At 30.7% G+C, this 26,348-nt stretch overlaps 1 protein-coding gene across 2 annotated transcripts in view; it reads left to right on the top strand.

Moving 5' to 3' along the window:
* RnpS1 (RNA-binding protein S1) overlaps nucleotides 1-22,762 on the top strand; it is a 29,934-nt gene extending 7,172 nt beyond the window's left edge. Inside the window, exons 3-7 of one of the 2 annotated variants that reach the window (XM_035366199.2) lie at nucleotides 5-43; nucleotides 6,703-6,870; nucleotides 12,551-12,792; nucleotides 19,396-19,558; nucleotides 22,496-22,762. In XM_035366199.2, the coding sequence (XP_035222090.1) occupies nucleotides 5-43; nucleotides 6,703-6,870; nucleotides 12,551-12,792; nucleotides 19,396-19,558; nucleotides 22,496-22,589 (706 nt within the window). In that variant the 3' untranslated portion in view covers nucleotides 22,590-22,762. The remainder of the gene's footprint in view (nucleotides 1-4; nucleotides 44-6,702; nucleotides 6,871-12,550; nucleotides 12,793-19,395; nucleotides 19,559-22,495) is intronic. The other variant, XM_035366200.2, reaches the window with a different exon arrangement.
* Nucleotides 22,763-26,348: the final 3,586 nt, after the last annotated feature.

The raw sequence follows: 26,348 nt of genomic DNA, 5'->3' as shown, positions 1-26,348 counted from the left end.
TTAGTACTCGCAGCAAAGAGGCAGAAGCAAAGACTGCAAATAAGTAAGTTGTAGTCTTAGTAGATCGACCAATTTATATATTTCATTAAGAATAACTTTTTATGCAAATATTTAGTGGATGGCCTTTGTAGGAGGTACATGTCTAAGATACTGCTCCAAATACAAATATACACATTGTCAACAAACATAAAAAGTATAGAATGTGTGGGAGATAATGATGACTATCACTCTGCTGGCACAGAATGGATTTTTTTTTTTAACCTTCCTTAAAATATAAATAAAATTTTAAAAATATATTACAGTCAAAAGTCCTTAATTCGGACACCCATAAGCCGGAATGATCTATAATCCGGACCTCAAAGCTAAAAACTTTCTGCGCATGCGCCACGTTGGCACATGCGCACAGGCGTTTTACGCGTGCGCATAAGACCTTGATTACTGTGCATATGCGTGTGCGCAAGTGCAGAATACGTTTCGCCTGCGCGTTTAATGTATAACGGACGGTGTAAGCTCTAATTATCTATTTCAGTTAATGTTAATGATTGCGTTGTTCCTCAATCTTCGTATTGGATCCCGCTTATTATTTTTTGCAGACTGTAAAAGCAATTTTATAAAAGTAAACTTGAACTTTCGATTATGTCAAATAGAATTTCCGATGCTGGAACTTCCAAAGGATCTACAAAACGAAAGTATGTTTCGATGTCCAACAAACAAAAAGTGGAATTGCTGCAAAAAATGTATAAAGACATGAAGAATGTGATAGAGAGGTTAGTGAAAACGAAAAAATTTCGATTGACAAGTTAGTCGGTATTCTCGGCACAGCAATTAACTGCACTTGAACAGCAGAACCTTGTAACTGAACAAGAAATTATGTCTGTTTATAGAATTAAAGAGAAAGTATTATCACATAAAACAAAGCAACTTAAACAACTTAAATTAAAAGAAATGTTTAATAAAATAAACAAATAAATATTAAGCTTTTTTTTTTTTTTTTTGTAAATTTTATTGTTCTTTATTTCATAAATTACGGTTTCATATTTTTAATTTTAGAATTTCTGCATGCCATCTTACGAGATTTAAACTGATGATCTATAATCCGGAAAAATCGATAATCCGGAATCGCCGAAGTTCCAACGAGTCCGGATTAACGACTTTTGACTGTATCTTACTTTTTGCTGCTTTTAATCTTCTGCTTAACTGGTATGATGAAAATTGATGGCTTGTTGCCTGTGGTAGAATTGAAAGTGTAATTTTATAATCATGCTTCATCGTAACTCCAGAAAGCGTGGTCTTCATTATTAGGGCTTTAATAATAAGACTCTTCAAATTAAGAATCATTCATGGCAGGCAGATTCATAGCAGGTCAAAATTTCATGCCCAGTTGTTTATGTAGTATTAGTCAGTACAGTACAAAGTCCGAAATCCGAATATATATATATATATATATATATATATATATATATATATATTATATATGCTTTACGCATGCACATTTGATTTTTCCTTCCATAATAAAACGTGAAGATTTTCACTTAAAAATTCTGATTCTTAATTTCACTTAGGCACTAAATAAAATACCTTGTTACGGAAAAACAATCATGTAAGCATAAATTTGCGATATTAATAATTTGGCTCCATAGCTGAGTATCTTCTCGGCATAAATCTCAAACCGAAATATTCACCTATTGTATATCCCTGACGCCGACCTGGCGAGTCATTATTTATTATATTTTGCTGTCATCACCGCATGTTTATCAATACAGGACAGCTTCAGTAATAACTCATGCAGTGTTGTCTTATGATTTAGGGAAAGCACTGGGATGCAAAGTTTAGGTGCAGTGAAAATTTAGAACTTAGGAAGACGCTTTGTAGCAGAATATAAGACCCGTAGAGACTGCACCAGGCGATATTTATCGCACATCCTAGATAAAGTTTTAAGTATATGTGAGAGCTTTTTTATTCAGGAATCAGATTAGTTTTAAGCATGTGCAAGAAATAAACGTAAGTATAGCAAATAATTAAACTAATACAATTCAGTATGCAATAGCTGCAAAACAAAATTTAGCGAAACAACTTGGCTTTCGTCGCCAATCTTGTGATACACAGCCAATAATGTATAACAGATGCTATTAAGCTAGGCTAAAATTATCTTTACTGATTCTAAGGCATTTCAGTTAATGTAGCGGAATTCAGTTAATCTGCGCTGCTCCCTAATCTTCTAGTTTGATCCAGCTTATTATTTTTTGCACACTGTTATTATTATTATGGCAATTTTATAAAAACTAAGCTTGAACTTTCAATTATGTCGGAAAGAGTTTCCAATTCTGGAGCTGCCAAAGGATCTACAAAGTGAAACCATGTTTCAATGTCCATTAAACAAAAAGTGGAATTGCTGCAAAAAATGGATAAAGGCATATCCATCTCAAAATTATGGGAGGAGTATGGAATGTTTAATAAAGTAAACAAATAAATATTATGGTTTTTTTTTTTTTTTTTTTTTTTTTTTTTTTTTTTTTTTTTTTGTAAGTTTTGATACTTTTTAGATCATAATTGTTCTTTATTTCATAAATTACAATTTCATATTTTTAATTGTATAATTTCTGCATGCCATCTTACTAGATTTAAATTGATGATCTAATATCCGGAATTACCGAAGTCTTGATGAGTCCGGATTTCGGACTTTGCACTGTATTTATTGGAAAAGTTATTAAAAATAAGTAAAAAAGGGCAGAAAGTAAAAGAGTGCTGAAAAGGTAGCAAAAACTAAACTCATATTTTCTATATGCATCTTACGTTGTCTAAAGCCAGGTAATCAAGTTATTTTGCTTTCTGGTATGAATTGATTAATAGCTCCATATAATTAAATATTTTTAAGTAACTACAAATAATTTTTGAAAGGGGAAAAAAATCTGAGTTTTGATGGGAAAATACAATTAAATAAAATTTAAGGTGTTACTAAAAAAAATGACATTAAGTACAAAAGTAGTAATCATTCTGTTAAAATACAAATTGTACCTGTTAGTATTGTCTTTTATTATTATTTTTATTATTATTATTGATAGGAAATGCTTTTAATTTCAGAATTTAGAGACAGCAGTATAAATTGAATTGAAATTTTCCTCTTATATCCATTAAATTAGCTATGCTGCATAATCTTTCATGGAAGCATCAAAGGTAAAGTTTCACTTAAAGCAAAATTTCATTAAAGTCATAAGTAGTTTGGGAAACATTAGTTTAGACCAGGGGTTCCCAGTGAGGTTGTATTGGGGCTCGATAAAATTTTAATGGGGATCAATGTTGATCAAGGATTCAACTGGGAATCGATATGCATGATTCTCATAATAAAAACACCATTGATTGTAAAATAATAATAATAAATAATGATATTGTAAAATTGGTAATTGTGTTTTGATATAAAGCTCTATAATGTATGAAAGAAACGATAAAATAAGTATATCGGAAAAAATACAAAAAAATTATTTAATATTTTTTTTATATCATTATTTTTTTAAGTACAAAAAATTTTTATGCAAAAAGGTACAATATATTGAGAAAAAAAAATTACAGGAACACAAGGGAAAAATGCAAGAATGCAAAACTTCATCAGAAGATTGTTACAAAAAATAAGATCGAAATTTATGGATGTGCATTATGCATTGAATATAAAAATAAGGAAAACTGGCTGTACAAAAATTAGATTTCTACATTTTCTTTAATGCTGTTTGTTTAAAAAAAATGGCATACCTTAAGAACTTGAAAATTTTCGTTATCAGATGAAAAGTTTTTCATATTCTTCTTTCATTATATCATCAGGCACATCATCAAATTTTGTTCTTCACTATTACCGAATATACCTAAAAAGTGCAGTTTGAAATTACATGTGCACATTATACACTTGAATGTATGGTATATAGAAACTGCTTGCAAAATTTAAAAGAAGATTTTAATGTTTGTTTCTAAGGCATTTAAAATTTGAATGTGCTGGCATGACTTACAAAACTGCTGAACTGCAGTGTACTTGGATCTTGAAATTATGACACAAAAAGAGTTAATTGTATTGAAGCAGGATGTTTAAGTGCAGTTTTTTTTTTTTTTTTTTTTTTTTAAACACATATGTATGCTAAATTTTGGAATTTAATAATCATTCAAGAGAAATATCCTGAAATAAAAGTTGTTACCAAACAGCATTGTTGAGTTTTCCCTCTTCTTACTTAGAAGAAGCAGGTTTTAGTCAACTCAGTAATTTACTACCGAAAACAAGAAACAGGCCGAGTGTTGAACAAGGTGATTTAAAAATTAGATTAGTTTTATGTAGAATGTTAAAAAAATTGCATTAACTAAAATAGAACTTTTTTGCAATTAGAGTTTGATTTTCCTTCTGAAAACTTGTTAATATTTGTAAAAAATTCAAAAATAAAAAAACATAAATTTAATAAACCTCTCCCCCTCAAAAAATAAAAAAAAAATTTCATATTCTTATTATAATTTTTATCTTTACATTATTTATGGGCAATTATTTCTCTTATGATTATGTTGTGCATTGTATATAGTAGAGAAAAATAAGGGGTTGTTGAAGAAAACCATTCTTTTAAAAGGAGTCGATGTAAGAAAAAGATTGTGAATCCCTGGTTTAGATAATGAATTTTCGAAGAGTTTATCATTACCAAGAGATATTTAAAGGAACTGCTCAAAAAAAAGATATATAGTGAAAAACCTTACAAGACAGAACAATAACATTATTTTTCAGAGAAGCCATCATTGTGAGTACAAAAATAATAAGCATTTGAAGGTATCACTAAAGAGAATAAGCATTATATCAAATGATCGGAAAAGAAAGGAACTTACTATATGTGTTTTGTATTTCTGCATGTTGCTTTGTATATGACATTTGAGAAATGAATGTGTCAAAGAAGAAATAGTTTTACTACATGAAAAAAGGAGAAAGTGTTTCTGCCATCAGGATTGCTCTTAATTCTTCCTTTATGCTTCCAGTTGTCATTTATGTTAAGTAACAACTGAATGGAAAGTACATGCAGTGGCTTCTTTACTTCCTTTTTGGTCATGATATGATGCCTGTTCTCTGTAGTGACACTTGCGTATATTCCTTACTTTCCTTACAGCTGCGATTGTTTCCTAGGCAGTTGACGTCTTATGTGATTTCTATCATAGCTGTTGACTCATTTTTTATTCATTGCAGTTTGTAAAGTCAAAGAATAGTAAACAGACTGCTTCAAAGAAAGTTTTCTTTTGGTTTGTCAAAGCAGAACCATCTACTTTAGTATTTGGGACGGATATGATATTGTTTTCAGAGGGGTCTTCCTTTATTGACCTAAAAACAGTAAATGTAGATGGTATCCAAGAATAACGCATAGTTTTACAAATGTGAAAAATGTATATTGAGAACATGCTTTGTAATAGAAGGAAGTTCATATAAAAATTTTCATTGTTAAACATGCATTGTGTAAATCTCGGCATTGTTTCCCTTAGCTGCACAAAGTATGGATGCCATCACACAACAAAATCCAATGAGAAATCTGTATCTAGCTGGTAGTTGTTCCTAATTGCTCCTAAGACCATTTATGTTACACTGTTTTCAAATAGCGAAGGTTATTGATTAAAAGTAATATTTTACATTTTGTCAAATGGCAACTGTCTGGCACTCTGGAAATAAAAATGTTTTATTTCAAACATTGTTGCCACTGCTCGCTTTGAAATTGCTGAGTTTGTTTATAAGATTCGTTAAATTCATACTCAATATGAAATAAATAAAAAATTCAGAATTCTGGCCTTGAGGTGCACATGTTCAGTTGGAAGATTATGTGTATTCAAAGTTTGGTGGCTCTAGGTGAAATAGCTTTTCCACGATGCAAGGAATACACAAACATACAGATTCTTCATTATTTAACAGTAGAGGTTATTATGCAAATATTTCCTTTCATACAATACATCCAGAAATGTATCCTGAAATTGTGTATATATCTTTTTATGTCTAATCAACATTCAAAGTAGTAAATTTTGCTGTAATTGCCTCTCATGTATTTTTTAAGTTGTCAATAATTGAAGACTTGCATTTGGAAAGTTCTCGTTTCAAACGTCCGTAGAGGAAGAAATTGTATACTGCAACCTCTAGTGCAGTGGTGGCGAATCTTTTTAGGGCCGCATGCCCAAAAGTTTTGGGGGGGCAGCGTGACCAAAATCTCTTTGTTTAAATTCCCATCGGAGAGCGGTGTGTGTTCTGATGCTGCATCCTTCTGAGTATCAAAATAATTTTTTCATATGAAACATTATTTTAAGTTCTATATTTTATTTAAATTGTGTGAAAAGTATTTTATTTCTGTGTGTGTTTTCTAGAACTCAGCATTTTCTTAAATTTTGTAGTCTTTTTAATAGTAAGCTTTTTTAATTGTGATTTATGCAAATTTAAAACATGCATACATTTTTATTCTTTTGTAACTTAATACAAGCCAAGTAATTAAATTTTTAATATGTATTCAGTGAAACTGCTTGTAGTGACCACCTGAAAATAGCAAGTATTTCTGAGAATGTAAATAAGCATCAATGCAGCAGTTTAAATACAAAATCATCTTGCTAAAGCAATCATCTCTAAAGTCACCAAGCTCCATAGATTGTCATCTTGGGAAAGTTTCACTTTATAATTATAAATTTCACAAGTATTTATTGCCTTTTCCTTTTATATTTTAGACGGTCTGCGTCATCATCATCATCGTCAAGTTCTAGCTCTTCTTCTGGTAGTTCATCAGATGCCCGGTCACATTCCAGATCTAGTTCATCTTCATCATCATCGTCGTCTTCTTCCAGGTCATCTGGTTCACGAAGAGTTAGTGGTCGTGGAAAGAGAAATTTGGCAAGGTGTTTTATCTTTTTATACTTTCTCTTAAATTAAGTGTAGTTTTAACCTCTGAGTAGTGCAGCTCTTTGAATGAGCTTATGAAGAACTGTAATTAAATAATATGTGTTAGCTAAATTTTATAATTACGGATTTTAGTTTTCTTTTCATAAACTTCCATTCATTAAGATGATGTTTGCATTTTAAAGAAAATAAAGTATTTTAAATTATAAACTAATATACCAAATGAAAAAGAATTCATGATCAAACAAAGGCAATCATACCACTCAGGGGATTAATATAATCCTGGTACATTTGTCTTAGTACCAGAATGTTATCTTTAAATGTGAGGAATAGGAATTTCTTTTGATTAGATTATTGTTCTAAAAGAAATTTGTTAAGTACGTATATTTTTAAATACAAAAATGAGAAAATTTCCTTTAAAATTTTCCATAGATCAGGTTGTGTTAAATATCTATATTAATATGCAAGATCATCAGTGTTTATTATTTTTGCATACTTGGTGGCATTTTTAATATATTTCCTTTCCATCTTTTGTATTTACAGGGTTCATACGGTCCTTAAAAGTCCTTAGCTTTTTTTTTTAATTGATTTTGGGTCCTTAAATGTCCTTAATTTCACCCAAAATGGGTAGTAGGTCCTTAATTTTAATCATCAGAGATTTCTGTCTGTTTTAACAACTGCCATTTTTAGTGTGAATTAGCATTTTGGAGGAATATGTTTGGCAATCGCTGACAAATATGGTTATCTTTTGAATGCATTCGTTGCAGGGCTGTGGAGTTGGTAGGGAAAATGACCGACTCTGACTCTGACTTCTGGAATTGTAAAGACTCCAACTCTGACTCTCTCTTATATATATATATGCATGTAAACATACACACATAGGTTACAGCTTATTTTTTTTAATATAAAAGAAATAATAGATGCTACAGAAAAAAACATTGATGGCATAGCAAATTATTTATATTAATTAGCATTTATCATGAAATGGAAAAACTGGTATGGTATAGTAATTTATAAGAAATGGTATAGCTTAGGCAAGATCTTCTTTGATAAAGGACTATAGATCTGATTTGATAAACTTCAGAGCTGAGAAGAATCTTTCCACACTAACTTGAGTAGGAGGAAGAGCTGTTACTGTTAGGGCTACTTCATTTAACTTTTCAGGATAGATTTTTATAAGTTCTAAAGGAAGTATCTTGCAAGAGCAATTATATTTCTCTATTTTTTCAAAGGCCATGTAAAATGTGTTATTGCTTGTATTTTTTCATTTTTATATCTAAAGGCTCTTTATTTTCATTCGCTTTGCCTTAGCCTTTTCAATATTATCCAAAAATATTTCTCAAAATCTAATTCACCACTGGAAGAGGATGATAAAGACTCAATTGCAATGTCGGCAGTTTGACTGTCCTGATTCAAATTCTTCAGCTCTTCTGAGAATAATTTTATTCTTAATAAAAGTTCATAGGTGGCTTTCATAGCCTTTTTAATTTGTTTATCTACATCTTCTACATCTTCTAAAATTTTCTTAATTCTACTAATAGATTCTTTCTAATAGATGTAGATAAATTACATCTTCTAAAATAGTTCTTAATTCTAACAACCTCTTTATCATCAAATGTGTAGTTCCTTATTGTGTTGCTTAATCAATAATTGCTTTTTTTCCTGCTCGCTTCCTAAGCATGACATCAGTTTTGGGAGTTCTTGCTGCTATTGCTGCTTACCTAAATTTATCAGTGAGATTTGTAAATAAATGAATCAGTTTAATCACTAGTTGCAAATATCACATCCATCATCCTCCCTTATATTTATTTATTAATATGTCAATAAAATAGAAAATAGGTATTTATTAATTTATATAGTTTATAAATAAAAATAATAACTCAGCTTATCATTATTATTATTTTTTTTTTTCAATTCATTTAAATTTCATTTTAAATTCAAACTGTCCAACAAAAACTGGAGTCGGACTTGACCTGTTTATAGTGATTCCAGCTCCGACTCCTTTTATCCCAAAAATTGCTCGACTCCGCAACCCTGGTTCATGAATTGTAATTTGTTCCTATTTCCAATATAAATGGTGGGATACTTGAGTTTCTGAGCAAGAAATGAAACTAATGCATTTCAAAATTATTTCATTTTTTTCTAATGAAGAGTTCTTAAACAACTTTTAGCTTTTGGGGATGTGAATTCTTTTTTTAAATGGCTCTAAATTTGGCGATTTATCAACATTTTGTTGATTTTGAGATCAGTTTCTATAGAAAATTTGTAATTCCGAGATCTGGGAATTTTTCGACGATTTTTTTATAAAACACTGTAACATTGACAAATTTCATTAAAATAATGGTAATATATTGAGATTATATTAAAAAATAACATTAAAATAAAACATTTTTATTTTCTGCTGTCATATTATATAATTCTATTTTGGCCACCTATTATACAATATTTTGAATCTGAAAAATAAACAAGGTATAATGCTATAAAGCATAATTTATGAAACATCATATCAAAAGCAAGAAAGCTGTGTAATTAATTAGAAATAGCTTCTTTTTAATTTTTTTATGGTAAAAGGTTTTCCCGTGTTATTGTCTCAGAATTCTCAGAATATGAATCAGTTTTCTCTATAAAATTAATTTTACATTTTCCCCCTCCTTTCTTATTTTTTCCCCAAAATATTTCTGGCTTTTTCTGTTATAGAATTCGTAGGTGTAATTTTTCTTTAGAATTTTAGACATTGCAGCTTGGAAAGTTTAGAAGGATTTGAAGGCAAGATTTATAGACCCACGATTCTAGAAGATTCCTGAAAAATGTCTTCATGATACTAACATGTAATGGATATATTTTGCTGAAAGTTTGCGATGAATTTCTTACTTTTTGGAGAACGATGAAAACATAATATGAATATTTTACTTCTGATACTAAAATCTTTTTCTTAACATCTTTATCTTCCCCTTATTTTCCCTGCCTTTTAATAGACATAAGCATGGAAAATATCAAAAATGCTTCTAATCTTATCACATCTACAGGTATTAAAGAAAGGAATTTTTTCATTAATAAAGAAGTTAAAAACTGACAATTTATAAGATTCATCTAATAATCCTTAATGCATCACACACAGGGCTGGTGCTATGTGCATCTCTGTGGATCCCAAATTCTGCTGCCTAGTGCTTTTTTAAATTCTAATTCCAGTGTCTGCTCTAAATTCTAAAAGTTTTGTCATTTTTAGACTTTGTTGCTTGGTGTGTCACTAAATTCTAAAATTCTGCCACATCAGCTCTGTAACCAGCCCTTACCATATATAGTTCATATTTCTTCTGAATGTTCATATGACTAAATTAAAATTAGGAGCTTTTTCTATACATTCTAAATGCATGTAATTTTTAAGAATAATAGAAATCTTTAAATCCAGAAATTCTAAAATGAAAAGGAAGTGCGTTGAAGAAAGGAACTGAATACATAAAGAGAAAGAAAATTATTCTTCGAAGATATGTTCAGTTATGTAAATTACCCAGTTGTTGATAATTTCAGCCTTTACTATAATTTCTTATTTCAATTTGCTCACCAGACTGCAAATCACTTAGGCAGTTTTTAAATTGAGGTTTTGGGGGTGTAAGACAGAGTGTGTTTCTTACCTCCGCTTGTTTGCTGCATTGGTTCCTGCCTGCTCTGATTATTTGTAATTCTGATTATTTGTAATTATTCGTCTTTGGATTATCATTGCTAACATTTGAATTTGTTATGATAATAGAGTTTCTGAGCCAGCATAAATTAAACTTATACTAGTTAGTCTTTGAGTCCACATATTTAGTTTGAATTTGACTCTTGTTTAATTACATCACCATGAGCTGTAATGGATTTTGTTAGCATAAGAACATGCATTTATGTTCTAAGTTCTTTTTAAATAAGAGGCTTATTTAAACTGTTGTGTGACTTCGTAGTTACTTTCAGACATAGCAATAATTTGCTTCACATTGTGGGGAGGGGGGATTTTGGACTATTTAACTTTTACCAGATCAAATAAACCCTCATAGGTACATTGTGGAGAGGTTCACATGTTAGGAGAAAAAGCACACAGAAACTAGTGAGAACACTGGTTTGCATATTGATACAAATTTCTAATTGTTAAAAAAGGTGCTTAAAGAGAAGAAAATTTATATAAATTAAACAAAATATCTGGAAAGGCTTCAAATTAAAAGGGCAAATAAATATTTTAGTATTGTTGCTACTAAACATAAATGTTTAAAACATAAAGGTGTTAATGTGTAATTATCCTAATCATTTAAAAATCAATGTCATAAATTACATATATTTTAAACTGTGAAGTTTTATTAGATTGTGATTTTAATAGGACTTTTTAAAGAAATAATGTTAAAAATAAATAAAATTTAATAGTGGCCATGTAAATCCATAATGACTGAGGTTATCTAACTAGCTAATTTAAATTATTTATGACTAACTTCTTACCCTTAAAAATTATCTCTGCATATTAAAGGGAGTTATTACGTTTCATTTATCCTTACCGTGGTCACAAGATAAAACTGAAAAATGTAAAATTCAAGTAAAACTATCGCATTTATCGAGATTTGAAATAATACAAAACAACTTGTCACTATGGTGCTTTGGCTTATTGGAACATTAAAGTATATTAACTGGGTTACAACCTCTGGAACTCTACACGAAGCTACAACACTAACTGCATCAGACAGAGCCTAACTAACTTTCAAAACTTGCCAACCATGCCTAGATCAGGTCTTCCAGGTTTTTTCTGATCAGCAAGCTTCTTTCTAGGCAAGCAGCAGCGATGACAACAGCTAGTCATTTGTTATGAATCATGCTGATTATGATTTTACTTCTCATTTTAGCTTCTCATTTTTAGATCATTATGTTGCTTAACATAAAATCTACCTGCTATTTAAACCTCTAGACTGAGCAAATATGTGACAAAATGAGACATAAAAAAAAATTCAACATAAAGCTAACTGTTAGTAAAAAATGTAAATAAAATGTCACTTATCTTCTTTTAAATATGTCTGACTATTATAAATGTAAAATATTTTATGCTATTTGATAAATTTCATAAAGTTTATTTATTCTCAAACTTATTAATAATTATGTTTAATAATAGTGCAATGATATTGCAGAAGTGAAGTTTAGCTATAGATAATATTTTTATTTGAATTTATTCAATTCCCATTTGCTTATAGGTCCTTAATTTTTTTTCATTTATGGTCCTTGAAAGTACTTAATTTCCGTATGCAGAAATGTGCATGAACCATGTATTTAGCTTCTTCTGCTATGGTAATCTTTTACATACTCTATTTTTCCCCCCCATGTAGTGTTATTGTATTTGTTGGATGCTTTGCTTTTAAAATTCAGCTATAATTTAGTTATAAAAATTTAATGCATAAGTTGAAAATGAACATGTATTTACATATAAAATGAGCTGCTAGCATCAGCTGAAATCATAAAAGCTGAGTTCAACTACATATGCACTGAATCTTGCAGGTAACGTTATTTGGCATTTTTTGCTATAGAACATTTCACAGTATAGTGTAAAATGGCATCATGTGTAAGAAAAGTGCTAAGGAATATTTTAAGGCATTAAAGTAAAAATATAAAATGTTTTTTAATTACTTTTATTTTCCCATTTTAATAATAATGAATTCTTGTATAATCTAGAACACCAACTCCTAAACGAAGACGCAAAAGTCCATCACCTAGATTAACAAAAATACAAGTTAGTCGTCTCACAAGAAATGTCACCAAAGACCACGTAGAGGAGATATTTGGTACATATGGTCCTTTGAGAAATGTGGACCTTGTGATTGATCGTGATCGACCTCATCTATCTCGTGGTTTTGCTTTTGTAGAATTTGCAAATCCTGAGGATGCAGAGAAAGCTTTAAAATATATGGATGGAGGTGAGGAAGGTTTATTTCATTTATACTGCTTTTGGGAATTCTGTTCCTCTGTACTGTTAATTGATTTAGATCTGTTTCTGTATAGTAATACAAATGCAGTCCAATTTTGTGATTTCATCTGATGTTTCATCCTAACATTTCTGTCCATGTTATTGTTCGACTAAACTAATTTTTACGCAAAATTGATACTTGCGAGTATGTATTTATAACATTTAAGTTTGAATATATTTTTATTAATTATGAATTCCTGAACATTCATGCATGACTTCAGTGTTCAACTTGTTCTTTTATTTAGTATGTTATTTCATCTGTGCTACATTTTATATTTGAACAATTTTTTCATAGTTCTGTTGCATAATGAGTAATTTTAAATTTTATATTGTTATTTTTAATCTGAGAGGATCTCAAAATAAAAGTTTAAGAGGGAAGGGGATTTATATAAAAAAGTTTGGGGGGATAAATTGAGATGAATAGTTGATAATGTTTTACTAAAAATATTTCGTCTGATAATAGAAGTAAATTTTGTTCATTTTTTTACTTAATTTTAATGTAAATTATATTTTAAATGAAAAAGCTGATAATTTATTATTAAAAATGCTTCATCCGATAATGGATATTTCCATTATCGGATGAAGCATTTTTAATAAACTTATTCTTAATCTGAAGTTATTTATGTAATGCTGATATACTGAGTATAAAAAATTTTCAGGTAAGATACTTATTTTATTTAGATAGTTTTATACAGTAGTGTGGGCTTTTTATGGAATGTGAATATTTGTAATTATTTGTTAAATGTAGAAAGTATTCATGCCATTTTTGTTTCTGAAGATGTTCCTGAAAAGGGCAAAAGAGAAATTCTACTTGATTCTGATTCTTATTATCAATTAATTCTTATTATCAACAGACATGGCTCCATTCCATCATAGAGGGAAACAGCTGTGCATGCGCGATATATCTGTCACCAAAGCTCGAAGCCGATGTAAGCCAAAGCCGAAGCTAACAAAAGGCTAAGATGGGATTTAAAAAAAAAAAAAAAGTAGAGGAGACGTTTTGAAGAATAGGAATATATTTTTGGTACTCTTTGTCAGCAAGAAAAATTGTTCAATAAAAATATGTATGCAGACTTTGGGATCATGAAACGGATTTCCCGAGGCAAGCAGATGAAATTTAAAATATTTTGGAATGATTCCTTTGAAGATTTAAAAACCTGTTAACATTCAGATAAGAATTACAACATAGTATTCCAAGAGACCTAGAAATGTTTAAAAATGCAGAAAATAGCAGTCAATCATGCAGGAAATAATATGTACAGCAAAGTATAATTGTTTTGATGCCTTCTGTAAAGATTGATTGTAGAACAAATGAAGGGAAATACTTTCAAAGTTGTGTGTGAATTAAGTGATGGCAAAAAGATCTCAAATGTTTACATTTCTTATTATTTGAAGCCTTACCATTTTGATAAATCACTTAATCAAAAAAATGTAAAGAGAGATTAGGCAGTTCTTGTCCATTTCATAATAGGCAGGAAATTTTTGTTTCCAGTTTTACTGTAATGCGATACAGAACTTGTTATAAAGAATGTTAATCAAAAGGTTAAAGTCATTTTTCCCCCTTTCGTAAATTTTTACTTTCATCATATTATTTTCTGCTGTGTTACTTAACTTCATTTTATGTGCTTTATTTTATATACAAATTTATTTTGCAGATTTCAAAATTGTGCATCATATATGAATTCAATTCTTCTGCATAAGCTAAACAATACATAAAAAATACAGGATTGCCACGTTACCTGGAAAACCGGAAAAAGTCAGGGAATTCGAAAATTGACCAAAAAATTCAGGGAATTTCATGCAACGATCCTGCCAAAAAAAGCGAGTTTTGTGCCGACGTTGGAAGAGATAAATTTCTTGGCGAATTGTGTATCACGTGAGTGTCATTCGGGCAGCTGGCATAGAGCCAATTTTTGCAACTCCAATTTGATTGTCTTTTAGAAAGGCAAAGCAAGTTTTCCACAACTTTTGGTTTCCAGGAACCTCGAGAATCGAGAGAATCGCATGTGCAGTGCCTGAACGAAAGAAAGTACCTGTTCTCGTGTAAAACAAAATGAGTTGAATCCTAGTATACTGTATCATGGAGGTTAGAATCGAAAACTATGTATTATAAAGAAGGAAAACCTCTCTGCAACAGACATGGCTCCATTCCATCATAGAGGGAAACAGCTGTGCATGCGCGATATATCTGTCACCAAAGCTCGAAGCCGGTGTCGAAGTTCGAAGGTCATGTTATCGAGTGTTCATAAAATTAATTTCGTTTAAAATTTCTTTAAAGCAAAAGAAAATATTTTTTCACGCAAGTAAATTAATTAATAGATTAGTTATTTTGAAGGAAGGAGCTACCAAAATCCGTGTTTAAATTATTGCGAAAAATCAAAGAAGAAACATTTTGTCAAATAATGTTTCTTCTTAACACGTGTTCCTCAATTTCCTGCACATATCACGGAGAGGGAACTTCTGGCCGCCAGGTTCCGTCACCAAATCCCTTGGCGAAATTTCTCTCCACTTTCTAGCGACGTAATAGCATTATGTCTATGGAACCTTTCCTTCTTTACATAGACGTTCGTTGGTTAGAATAACCTCCATGTACGGTACACACATATGGTGACATTATGATGAGCAGTAAATTGGTCATTTGGGTGTTGGAGCCTACCAGTGGCCGAGCGGAAAGTCGCTGAACACTGGTAGTTCGGTCCGAGGTTTGAATCCCGCGAACAAGCTAGTTGCTTGGACGTTTTCATGGTTTTCCCCATGTGTAACATGTATATGAGCCAGTTTCCCTTAGAAAGTCCTCCACGAAGGCATCCCTCCCCTTAGGCAGATAGCTCTCGAGGCTTTGCCATAATCACACACACATTTTTGTGTTGGCGACAGTTTTCAAAATCATGCCAAGGCCATACCGTATACTAGGATTTTACCACAAAGCCTTTTAAACTTTTTTTTTTTTTTTTCCTTATTTGTCATTTTGCAGTAAAATAAAAAAATAGTAATTGGTCATCTAGGCTAACCATTAAATATAACTATATTTGCTAAAATATCGTTGATTATTCTAATTCAGTTTTTAATAATCTTTATTTTTATGTAAATCGTATCATTTAATGTTGCTTCTTTCCTCCAAATTTATGTATTATTAGTAAATAATATTTCCAAATTTCAGGAAATTTTCTCTGGCATAATCCTGAAATTAATTCTAGCAGTATGATGACATATCATCACGAAATTTAATGCACATATTTTTTCCTTATATATGCTGCGAAATAAATATAAAATACCTCAATTTACTAAAAAAAATATCATTAAATAGATTTCTTTCTTTCGTTTAGCTGCAGAATGTCTGCAAAAAAAAGCCTTATTTTATTCCAGATTGGGCAGATTCTAATCTCAATCTTCAGTGAAGAAAACAACTCCTATTATAATTATATTTGTATTTTTCAAGTGTTAAGGTGCTTTTTAAGAAGACACTTCACACAAATTAAATTTCCCTAAAATCTAACCTAACTATTTAGCATTGCGTTGTGATTTATAAGGACCGGATTAGCCTTGTGTTGAACTGGTGATGATCATGAGTAATAATTAAATAAAACATACAATTGTTACCCAATGTATATATCTTAAATTTTATTAAGTTTCTTAAGTGGAAAAGTAAACAAAATTATCAAACAAAGTATGCCAAGCATAATTAAGAAGAAATGTCCTCTGGGATTTATTGAATAATTAAGTGAATTTACTACACAATACAAGTAATACCATAATTAATTTACCTCTTAGCACAGCCAACGTACTTTATGCGGATAGACTGGAATTTTCTTGAAACACACCTGGAAAAGTCAGGGAATTTCATTCTCCTATTCGAGTGGCAACCATGAAAATATTATAAATAAAACATGCTGTCTTCTACTACAGATATGTTGAATTGAAAGGCTTGTAGCAGAAAGGGCTCAACTCCACTTTGGTTGATTTTGTGTTCATGAGTCTTTTTTGTTAAAAAAAGAACATAATTGAGCATTCGAGTAAAAAGCCATAAAAATGAGTAACCATAAAAAATCATTTTAATAGCACTTTTTTAATGAGGACAAACGTTTGGAATATAAGTTAAAAAGTGAATTTTTTGAATTTCCCCCCCCCTTTTTTTTTTTTTTTTTTTTTTTATGTGGAACTGGGCCCTTCTCGCTGCTAGCCTTTCAATTCTTAAACATAGTAGACACATAATAAATTTCTTAAAAATCTCCTATAGTTTACATTTGAAAGTGACTCTAATGTTATTATCAAGGATCACTTTTTCCAGAGCAGAGTATATTTTTATGTAAGCATAGGATTTAGAATAAGCACACATTTAATTGTTATTTGTCATGATCTGAATTTTAATCATTAGTAATATAACAAATAGTGATTATTATTACATTTATTTTAATATTACTATTATATCTGTTCGACAATTTGCCCAAAAGGGCCATAAATTTCGTTTTAGCATTTTGCATTGGTTCACTTTAAATGGAGTTTTACTTTTCAAATTGTTGCCACCAAATATTAGAACTCTGCATTATATTCAAAGAAATTAAATAAAAAGAATCTGTATCAATATATGTATATTTCTCACACTGTGAAAAGACAACGGTACCTGGAAGCATCAAATTTTGAATAATGTCCACTCAAATATGGACATCTGGAAGGCCAAATTTGGAATTTTTTTTATTGTCTGTTTCATATTTTGTAAAACTTTAATAAATGTTGATTAACAAACTCAATGATTTCAAAGCGAGCAATGGCAAACTACACGAGTGGAGGGATATTTTTTTTCCATTGCACGAGACAGTATATCTGGACCAAACAGTCTAAGCATATTAAGATTGAAATCGGAAAAGAAGGCCTATTCTAGCTGGTTCTAAATTGTGGGGAGCAAAAAACTCTTGCTGTCATTATTGATTTGAGATTTTTGTCACATGCAACAACAGGAAAACTGTAAATTGTTCATAACCAAATACTCCATGTGGTAATAAAAGCCGTTAAAACTGCATTAATTCTTGCTATGTATTGCTTAAATAATGATTCCCTTTGCCAAGATAATGCATAGAAGAAGAGTTTTAGTCTAGAAACTTTAAAACTTCTTAATCATTTCCATGATTAGGATTACAAGTGATGAAGAACAGAAATCTTAAAATTCAAACAGGTTTCATTCTGGAAACTTTTTTAAGATCATCAAAGTTTACAATGTTTTTGGTGTTCTTGTATATCAATAAAAAGGAATAAATTCTGAATGAATTTGTGCTTTAAAAATGACAGCTATTTGAAACTGTTAACTGGATGATACGTGATTCCATAGGAAGCAGGTACAGATACTTTTAGAGATTTGTTTTCTTTTTATATATTTGTCAAAATACATATCATTCATTTGCCAGCTATATCAAAATCTGTAGTACATTTGTGAATACAGATTCATTAAAACTGTAATCTTCTTGCTCTCCAGGTCATTTTTAATTACAAATCTATTTTTCAGCTTCAAAGTATGCATTGTGGAACACTCATAAAGCAGTAAAATTGTAAAGAATTGTTACATTGGATCAGTGCCCATTATGGTATGTGTGGAAATAAAATTATTGATTTCATAGCAAAAAGAGCTACCACTGGTCTTCAACTTCCCTGTATCTCTGAATTCTTCCAAATTTCCAATGCATGGAAGAATGATAGTGCAGAGAAGGTATGCCTCTGCTGAGATTTCCTTATTACAAAGAAATGTATTGTTCTGTATCACCATGCAGCAGCTGATTTTAGACTTTTGTTAGAACGTGATTGCTTTCTTGCCCTATTTCATTGTGACTGAATTAATTATCCTTTTTGTAAGTCTGGATAAATTTTTAATCCTGATTATTTAGATGTGCCACTGCACTTCAAAATTATAATGACACTAATTAAATAAATTGGAGATCCTGAAAGCCTGGAATCTGTATTTATTAATACTCTTTTACATACATGCATTCCAGAAGATATGTTATTAAATTTCCTTCTCTTGCTGTCAGTAATAATTTTTGCAAGTACTGTTATCATTTATATGTGCTATGCATGTAAGTTCCTATAAAATATTTCCCCTGAGAAAAGGTTTAAACGATGAGAACAATACTGTTACATTAGATTATGATAAATGTAGATGCCTTCGTGAAATAAAGCGTGTTGAATTCTGAGGATAGAGAAAAATATTAATTGCTTAAAAAGTGTGGAAAATATAAAAGTATTCTATCATTTGTCTACAATAAGAAAAAAACAGCAAATAAAATGCAAAAGCTTTGAAGAACTGTTTACTGTGTTTTCCGTATTATTTCACTTTGTATTGAAATAAAGGCTGTTTTTGTACTTTTATGTATTGAGCATAGTTCTTATTTTGCCATTGCATATATATGTTAAAAATAGCAAGCATCCCCCCTTCTTTTAAAAGAAAACATATTTGTATGTTCTGTTAAATTGATTTTCAATTTTAAGTCTTTTTCTAATGAAATATATTAAATGCTTGTATGATAATAAACATTTTTAATTCTTATTTCTTCTTTTCATTATGAAGGGCAAATTGATGGCCAAGAAATAAATGTTTCACTTGTTCAATATCATCCTGCACCACAAAGGTTTCGCCCTCCACGTCCTTCTCCAATGGCAGTGCGGAGAGCTCCACCTCCATGGAGACGATCACCTCCTGGACGTATGAGGGAAATGAGGGCTAGGAGAAGGTAAGATTTAACTGATAGCTTGTGTATTCAGATGTTTCAAGATGTTCTGTAGTATTCATGTTTTAATTTTTTCTTTTGAATGAGACTTGAAAATGTTGATTTTTAATCCAGAAGTATACAGGGTGCCCACTCAATTCCACCAGCTTAAATGCCGAACGGCTGCAGCTGTTGCCATAAAAGTGGTGTCTAGGTATAGTAAAGTGGCTATGCGCTATTAGATGAGATAGCTTTCAGCGCCACCAACAACGGAGTTAGCATCTCGAGAACGATACGAGATAAGAAGAAAAAGTCCATTACAAAATAGAGCATCATCAATTTAGTATGAAAAGACACCTCATGAACATCAATGTTAAGAATAGAGCATTTTAAACCTGCATTTGTTAGTTCGCGATTTCCAAAACTCTGACATGACGAAACAATCTTAGAAAGAAAAAAGCAACTAGTTGTCACAAGCTACTTTATTTTTGATGTTTTAAACTTCTCTCCAGCAGCTGAAATACACATTTGGACCCTTGTTAGGAGTTTGTGTTGCACATTGTAGCATAACGAGTGACACGTTTGCCCAAGCATCTGTAATACGTTGTTGAAGGTCCTGTAATGTTTGTGGAGTCGTTGCATACATCTGCTATTTGAGGTATCCGCACAGGAAAAAGTCCATATGAGTCAGGTCAGGTGAATGTGGAGGCTACTCTTCGGAACCACTGTATACAATTATTCATTCTCCAAATTCCTCCATCAGGTACTGCTTCACTTGCGCTGTCATGTTAGAACCATCCATTCCGGAGTTGAAGCAATGGCAGGTTTTCAGAAAAAACCGGTATTATGTCTTGCAGAAGTTATAAATATTGTGATGGCCATGCCCAGTAACGGGTGTTTTGCCTATTGTACATTTCATTCTGTGAAACACATGCCCCTCATCCGGCTACACTATACCTGCCAAGAATGTTGGCTGGACCTCTATCTGGTTCATAATGAAGTTGCACCTTGTGAAACGTCTCTCAGCGTTCCTGTCCAGTAATGCCTGATTAGGTGTTGGTTGGTATGGATGAGCACTGAATTCATTTAGGATTTTCCAAAATGATTTTTTGAAAGGCTACAGTTTTCACTCATCTCTCTTGTACTGTTGTTTTGATATGTGAGGGCATATGATAAGACATCTTCCCGTTGCACTTTCCACGCTACCTTAGCTAATCTGCTGGACTGAAGTCGGCTAGTCACGCAACCTATATCCCTTAAACGTTTCACAACCTGTAGGATGGCTTTGTATAAAGGAAATGTCAGGTTTCCAGTTGAGTTACTTTAGCCATAAACTTTCGGAAGGTGTCATCTGTATTTTTCTCAAAATAATTTTACATTTATAAGAAATTTTTTACCCTGGAAAGTTTTTATTTTATTGCTTTGATTAGCAATTTGAGCTGCCTTTATGCTGGATTTTAGTACTGAAATTTCATTTTAATACATCTTTGTATCTTATAATTTATGTACATATGTGTATTCATATTTTTCAAAAATTATATATTGATATCTTATAGAGCGATATATATTTAAAGGTTTGTGGAAAACAAAATTGTTGCATGAAGCTGTATTGTTTAATATTAATAATAATCTCCACAAATATTCAGTAAAATTTTTGTTACTTGTTTATGCCAAATCTACAGTTTAGAAAAGCAGATTTCTGCAATATCATGCATATGACATCAGTACTTGGCTAATGCCTTATCAACATGTTCTTTCTTTCCTTGAAATGATAGACAGCATGCTATGCTATATTTCTCCGCTAAATCTTTAGGTATTTTCTCAATCCCCCTGAACAAAGCCCCTTTCTGTTGAACATTCAGAGAATGGTTTTCACTTCCATATTTTAATGTATAGTTTTGAAACACATCCTCTCCCACTCAAAAAGGTAATCATGAAATCTTAATGGAGAGGACTTTCAAGAAGACAGGACCCTAATACAAATCCTGGGGAAGGCAAATGTATAGTTTATTTGTGGAATTGGGGCACTTAAAAAAATCTGTTCAGCTGAAACTTTCCTGAGATGTTCAGTAGGGAAAGAGGACGTGATACTCTTGGATTCCATCATCTGGGATATTCTCGATCAAAACTGAGTGTTCAACTCAGGCAGTACAGATTGTTGTCACTTAACAGTATGACTGCAAGGGTATTAGCCAGTGACATATGATCTCTTTCTCTTGGCCATGATGAATTCAGGGGCAAATTTTAGACTCCGATTCAACTTGGGAAAATAAACAACAGAAAACATTCATTTCAATTATGTTCATTTAAAACCAGCTAAAATAATCCTATCACTTGCATCACATCTTTGAATGATGCATGTTTCTAGAAAAGTATTTGTAAGACCAAAACTTGAAGAAGGTTTTTTAGAAAATTTTGATGTATTGACTTCATCTTGACAAGAATTTTTTTTATAACAATAGAAGAAAGAGATCGGCACTTTTCAAAATTTTCACACTTTTGCGTTATATCACAAATTGACTGTAAAATCCTGCTACTTTTCTGTCTTGCATTTTGGCTAGTAATGAGGGCATGCCCCGTCTCCTATAATAGTAATTTTGTAATATTTTTAAGCATGTTGCATTCTCTAAGTTAGCTATGCTTTTAGATATACCTCGGAAAAAAGGATGTTGATATTTTATTATTATTTTCATCCTTTGTTCATAAGATGAAAATAATTTGTTCACAATACATCTTTTTTTTATTATTATTATTTTGTGAGATTTTGTTTAATTTATTATAGCATGCAAATAGGTGGTGGTATATGTAATGATTAATTTTTTGCTTTCCTGTTTGTATATTTCCATCAAATCTAGGAGCTAGATAGAATTTTATTAGAGATAGTGTATTTGCTATAAAATAAAGTAATTTGTATGTGTACAAAACTGAATATTAACTAATTTTCTGAAAATTATGTTTTAGATCCCCTCCACGATACAGGAGGAGATCAAGATCACATTCTAGATCTCCTAATAGAAGACGACAGAACCGTTCAAGCAGCAGTTCTTCTAGGTGATTTTGAACGTGCTCACTTTATTGATAAGGGTGAACTGTTACTCACAGTTTGTTCACTGTTAATAAACTTTTCAATATGTTTTCTTGCTGCCTTTTCCTTTCATTACTGATGTAACATTCGAAGTTTCATAAATTGGTAACGTACATTTTATTGAAAATAAAGCTTTAAAAATATATGTGTTTATCTTTTATATTTTACTTTCAATAATGCAAAGGTATGGAAATAAGATTGGCATTTTTTTATATGCAGGATATTTTATTCTTATTTATGTAAAAATGACATGCTGCATGTTCTGTATAAAGTTAAGTGTGTTTTAAAATACTTTATTTCATTAATTTAGTAAATAACTTATTAATTTCTGAGATCCTGTATAGAGCTTGCTACACTGCTCATTAAAATTAAAGAATAATTTGGAAAATATACTGAGTGATTACCAGTGTCCAATGGTATTGTTAAATAAGTTAATTATTTGTAACTGTACACAAAGCTAGACGTATGATTATAAATTAATACATGAAATATGCAAATTAAGGTATTGACAATGTGTTACACAATTGGTGTGAGTCATGAATCAAAAGTATTTTACTTTTTTAGTGCAAGGTTGTGAAGAATTTTTGAGTATTCGGTGAAATTTTCTTCTTCCTGAATATGCTTAGAAAGGGAGTTCTCCTAAATTTTAAAGAAACTCATCCACATAGTGATTGTTTTCATCTTACTGATTGATTTCATTATGAAATTTGGGTGCATGACCTATAATTAATGAAGCAATAATAGAGCTTCAAGCAAATGAAAATATCTGATCTTGATGATTCTGAAGATCATTGCTCATGTCACGACAGACTGAACAGTGATGGTGGTAATAACTTGTAAGCTGTATCAAACTGCACACAACACTTCCGGCAGCATTAAATTAGTGGTGGGCAATTATTAAGAACCATCAAAATTCAAGATACAGGGAAATAAAAATATCTTATAAGATAGTGTCATTATCATATACTCTGTATTCTTACTGGAATGAAGCTTTCTTAAGTAAGTAATATTGTGATAGTTATGGATAGCTTATCCAAAAATATTTTTCATCTGTTATATTCTTACTGTAACTATATCGTTGAGAAATTAAATTATTCGCATGACTTTTCCCTCACAATTTTTGTTTGATAAAATTGATAAAAAAAATGGGAGAATACACCAGTAGATAATGATATGATTGTTCCTCTAAGTATCATATCAAAAACTAGAAAATGCTTTCTAAGTAGTAAAAGACGGCCTTGTGTGAAGCAGCCAAGAACAAAAACTTCCTCTACAATTCCATAAGACTTGATCAAAAGTATAATCATTTCTATGAAATCAAGATATAAAGTTTGCATTTCTATCAGAGATGGCCATACACCATACTAGAAAGATTTACTTCAAATCAGGGGTTAAATTCTATAAAATTTACTTTATAAATTAAATATTTTGGGATTTATCAGATGGAAAACCTAGTAATTTGTGTTTTATAATACTTTTGTACAAATTGTTTTCAATCATTTTTCAATAAAAAAATTTATTTCTCTTAATATCCTTTCTGATGAGTAGTGTAAATTAAATATATTATTTTCAGCTATTCCTTTAACAATAAAAATCCCACATGTAATTTCATGAAACTGTGACTTGTATTCTGAATCATTATGAATTTTATGTCAACAGTCACCTGTTAAGTCTGTATGTAGTGTAATCCAGTGAAATTTTCAAATTATAATCTGATCGTATAATTGCCCAAATATGCAGATCACCTTAAAAATACTGCAGTCTGTTTTTGATTATTTTTATTTCCATTGTAGAATTTCTAAATATTCACTCAAGTTTAATTATTATACTAATATGCAGATCATCTTAAAAATGCTGCAGTCTGTTTTTGATTATTGTTATTTCCATAGTAGAATTTCTAAATATTCACTCAAGTTTGACAGTAGACTTACAGAAGTAAAATTTTAAAACATGCATTTGAAAATTTCACAAATATACCTTGTAGATTTTTGTAATTCATAAAGTTAGTCGGCTAACTAGCATAAGGGCTATTTGTCTTAGGGAGGGCTTTCGTTATAGAGGACCTTTCTGAGGGAAAGTAGCTTGTATTTTGGTTACATTTGAGGAGAATGTTACTTTGCTTGCCCATTCACTGGTATTCACTTCTGATCTTCACCAATATAAATATTAATGTATTGTATTGTACTTTATTCCAAATATCATTTATTACAGAATATGTTGTCTAAGTCTATAAATATATACAGAGTATCCCAGATCAAATTCACCAAATGCATTCCATGCCTAAAGGTAAGTAAAAACTGTCCTATGAACATACTTTGAGAAGCATATATTTTAAAAGATAAGAGATGAGTTACATATGGATGTAAAGGATAACTTGATAGACAAAGTATCCTAAAAGCTCTTCCTTTAGGCAGGATAGGCTTCATGTACTTTGCCACATTCAATTAAATTATTTATTTTAAAGAATAAGGCAATGCATGGAAAATATGTTAATCCTGTAAATTTTTTTCTTACATTTATGGTGAGTTGATAGTCGAGAATCAAAAATGCTTTATCTTAGAAAGAATCTGTGAAAATTTGAAAATTCTTACTACTGACGCAGCGAGATAAATGCAAGTGTAATATTTGTGGTGAGTAAAAGTGATTGCTGTATCGTTTTTAGATTTCATTTAGCTAATACTAAAAGCTGCTATTTCCTTGAAGTAGAAAAAGATCCTTATGTCTGAAAACAATAATTTAAATAAAATCACTGATCTCAGATAAATTTGAATCATCAACAGAGCACTATTAAACCTTGAACTACACATTAAGTAGAGATTTATGGAGAATTTAATTAAAATGATAGATACACATAAGCTATGATTTGCATATTACGGAAATAATTTTATCATGAATTAAATTACAGTTTGTTTTTTTTAAAGTATTTTTATGTGACTCGAATTAGATATTTGTAAACCTATAAATGTATTTAATAGATGAATGCCATTGTGCATCCTTTCTAGTGGCTTGCTCCTGTTCACGCTGTGCATTCATTCAGATGGGTCTCTCCTCCATTATAGTGTATTACTTTAAAATAGGCATGTCAGTACTATTGCCAGCCTTCGTCCAATCATAAATCTATTTCCATAAGTCATGTCAGCAGTAAAGCATTTATTTTCTCCATGTCATTTGAGATTGTAATTATAGTCAGTTTTTCATGAAGTCAAAAATGCTAACGGAAATGGGGGAAGAAAATTAAGTGGCTCAACCTCTTTAAATATTATTTGAAATTAAAAAAAAAAATATTTTATTATCATTATTGTGATGGAGGTGGTATGTAGTGCAATATGTATGTATAAATCAAAATAAATAATTTTTATTTTACTTTTTAATAATGATATATAATATTTTTATTAAGTAAAGAGTAAATCAAAATGCAATATTCATTTTTAAGCAAAATAATAAATTTGTAACCCTTTTAAATTATTTTGTTGAAGTAGCCTTATAATATTTCTCTGAAGCATGAATATTTCCTAGAACATCTTTTTCCTGTTTTGATCTTATAAAAGTCTAAGCAATTTTCATCAAAATTTATTTTGGTGATTAACATATCCTTCAAAGTGTTCACTTTAAGCTGTGTCTCATCGCTACTCCAAAAACTGTTCATAATGCTAAAAATATTTGCTCAGTTGCAGCATTAGTGCCTGGAAGACCCCCCCCCCCCAAAAAAAAAAAAAAAAAACTTTTGTG

Source organism: Stegodyphus dumicola, chromosome 10, assembly GCF_044657685.1.
Source record: "Stegodyphus dumicola isolate Sdum_Otavi_A_Nest chromosome 10, ASM4465768v1".
NCBI classification, from domain to species: Eukaryota; Metazoa; Arthropoda; class Arachnida; order Araneae; family Eresidae; genus Stegodyphus; species Stegodyphus dumicola.
Note: the sequence above shows the minus strand (reverse complement) of the source record. Positions and strands in the feature narration are given on the sequence as shown.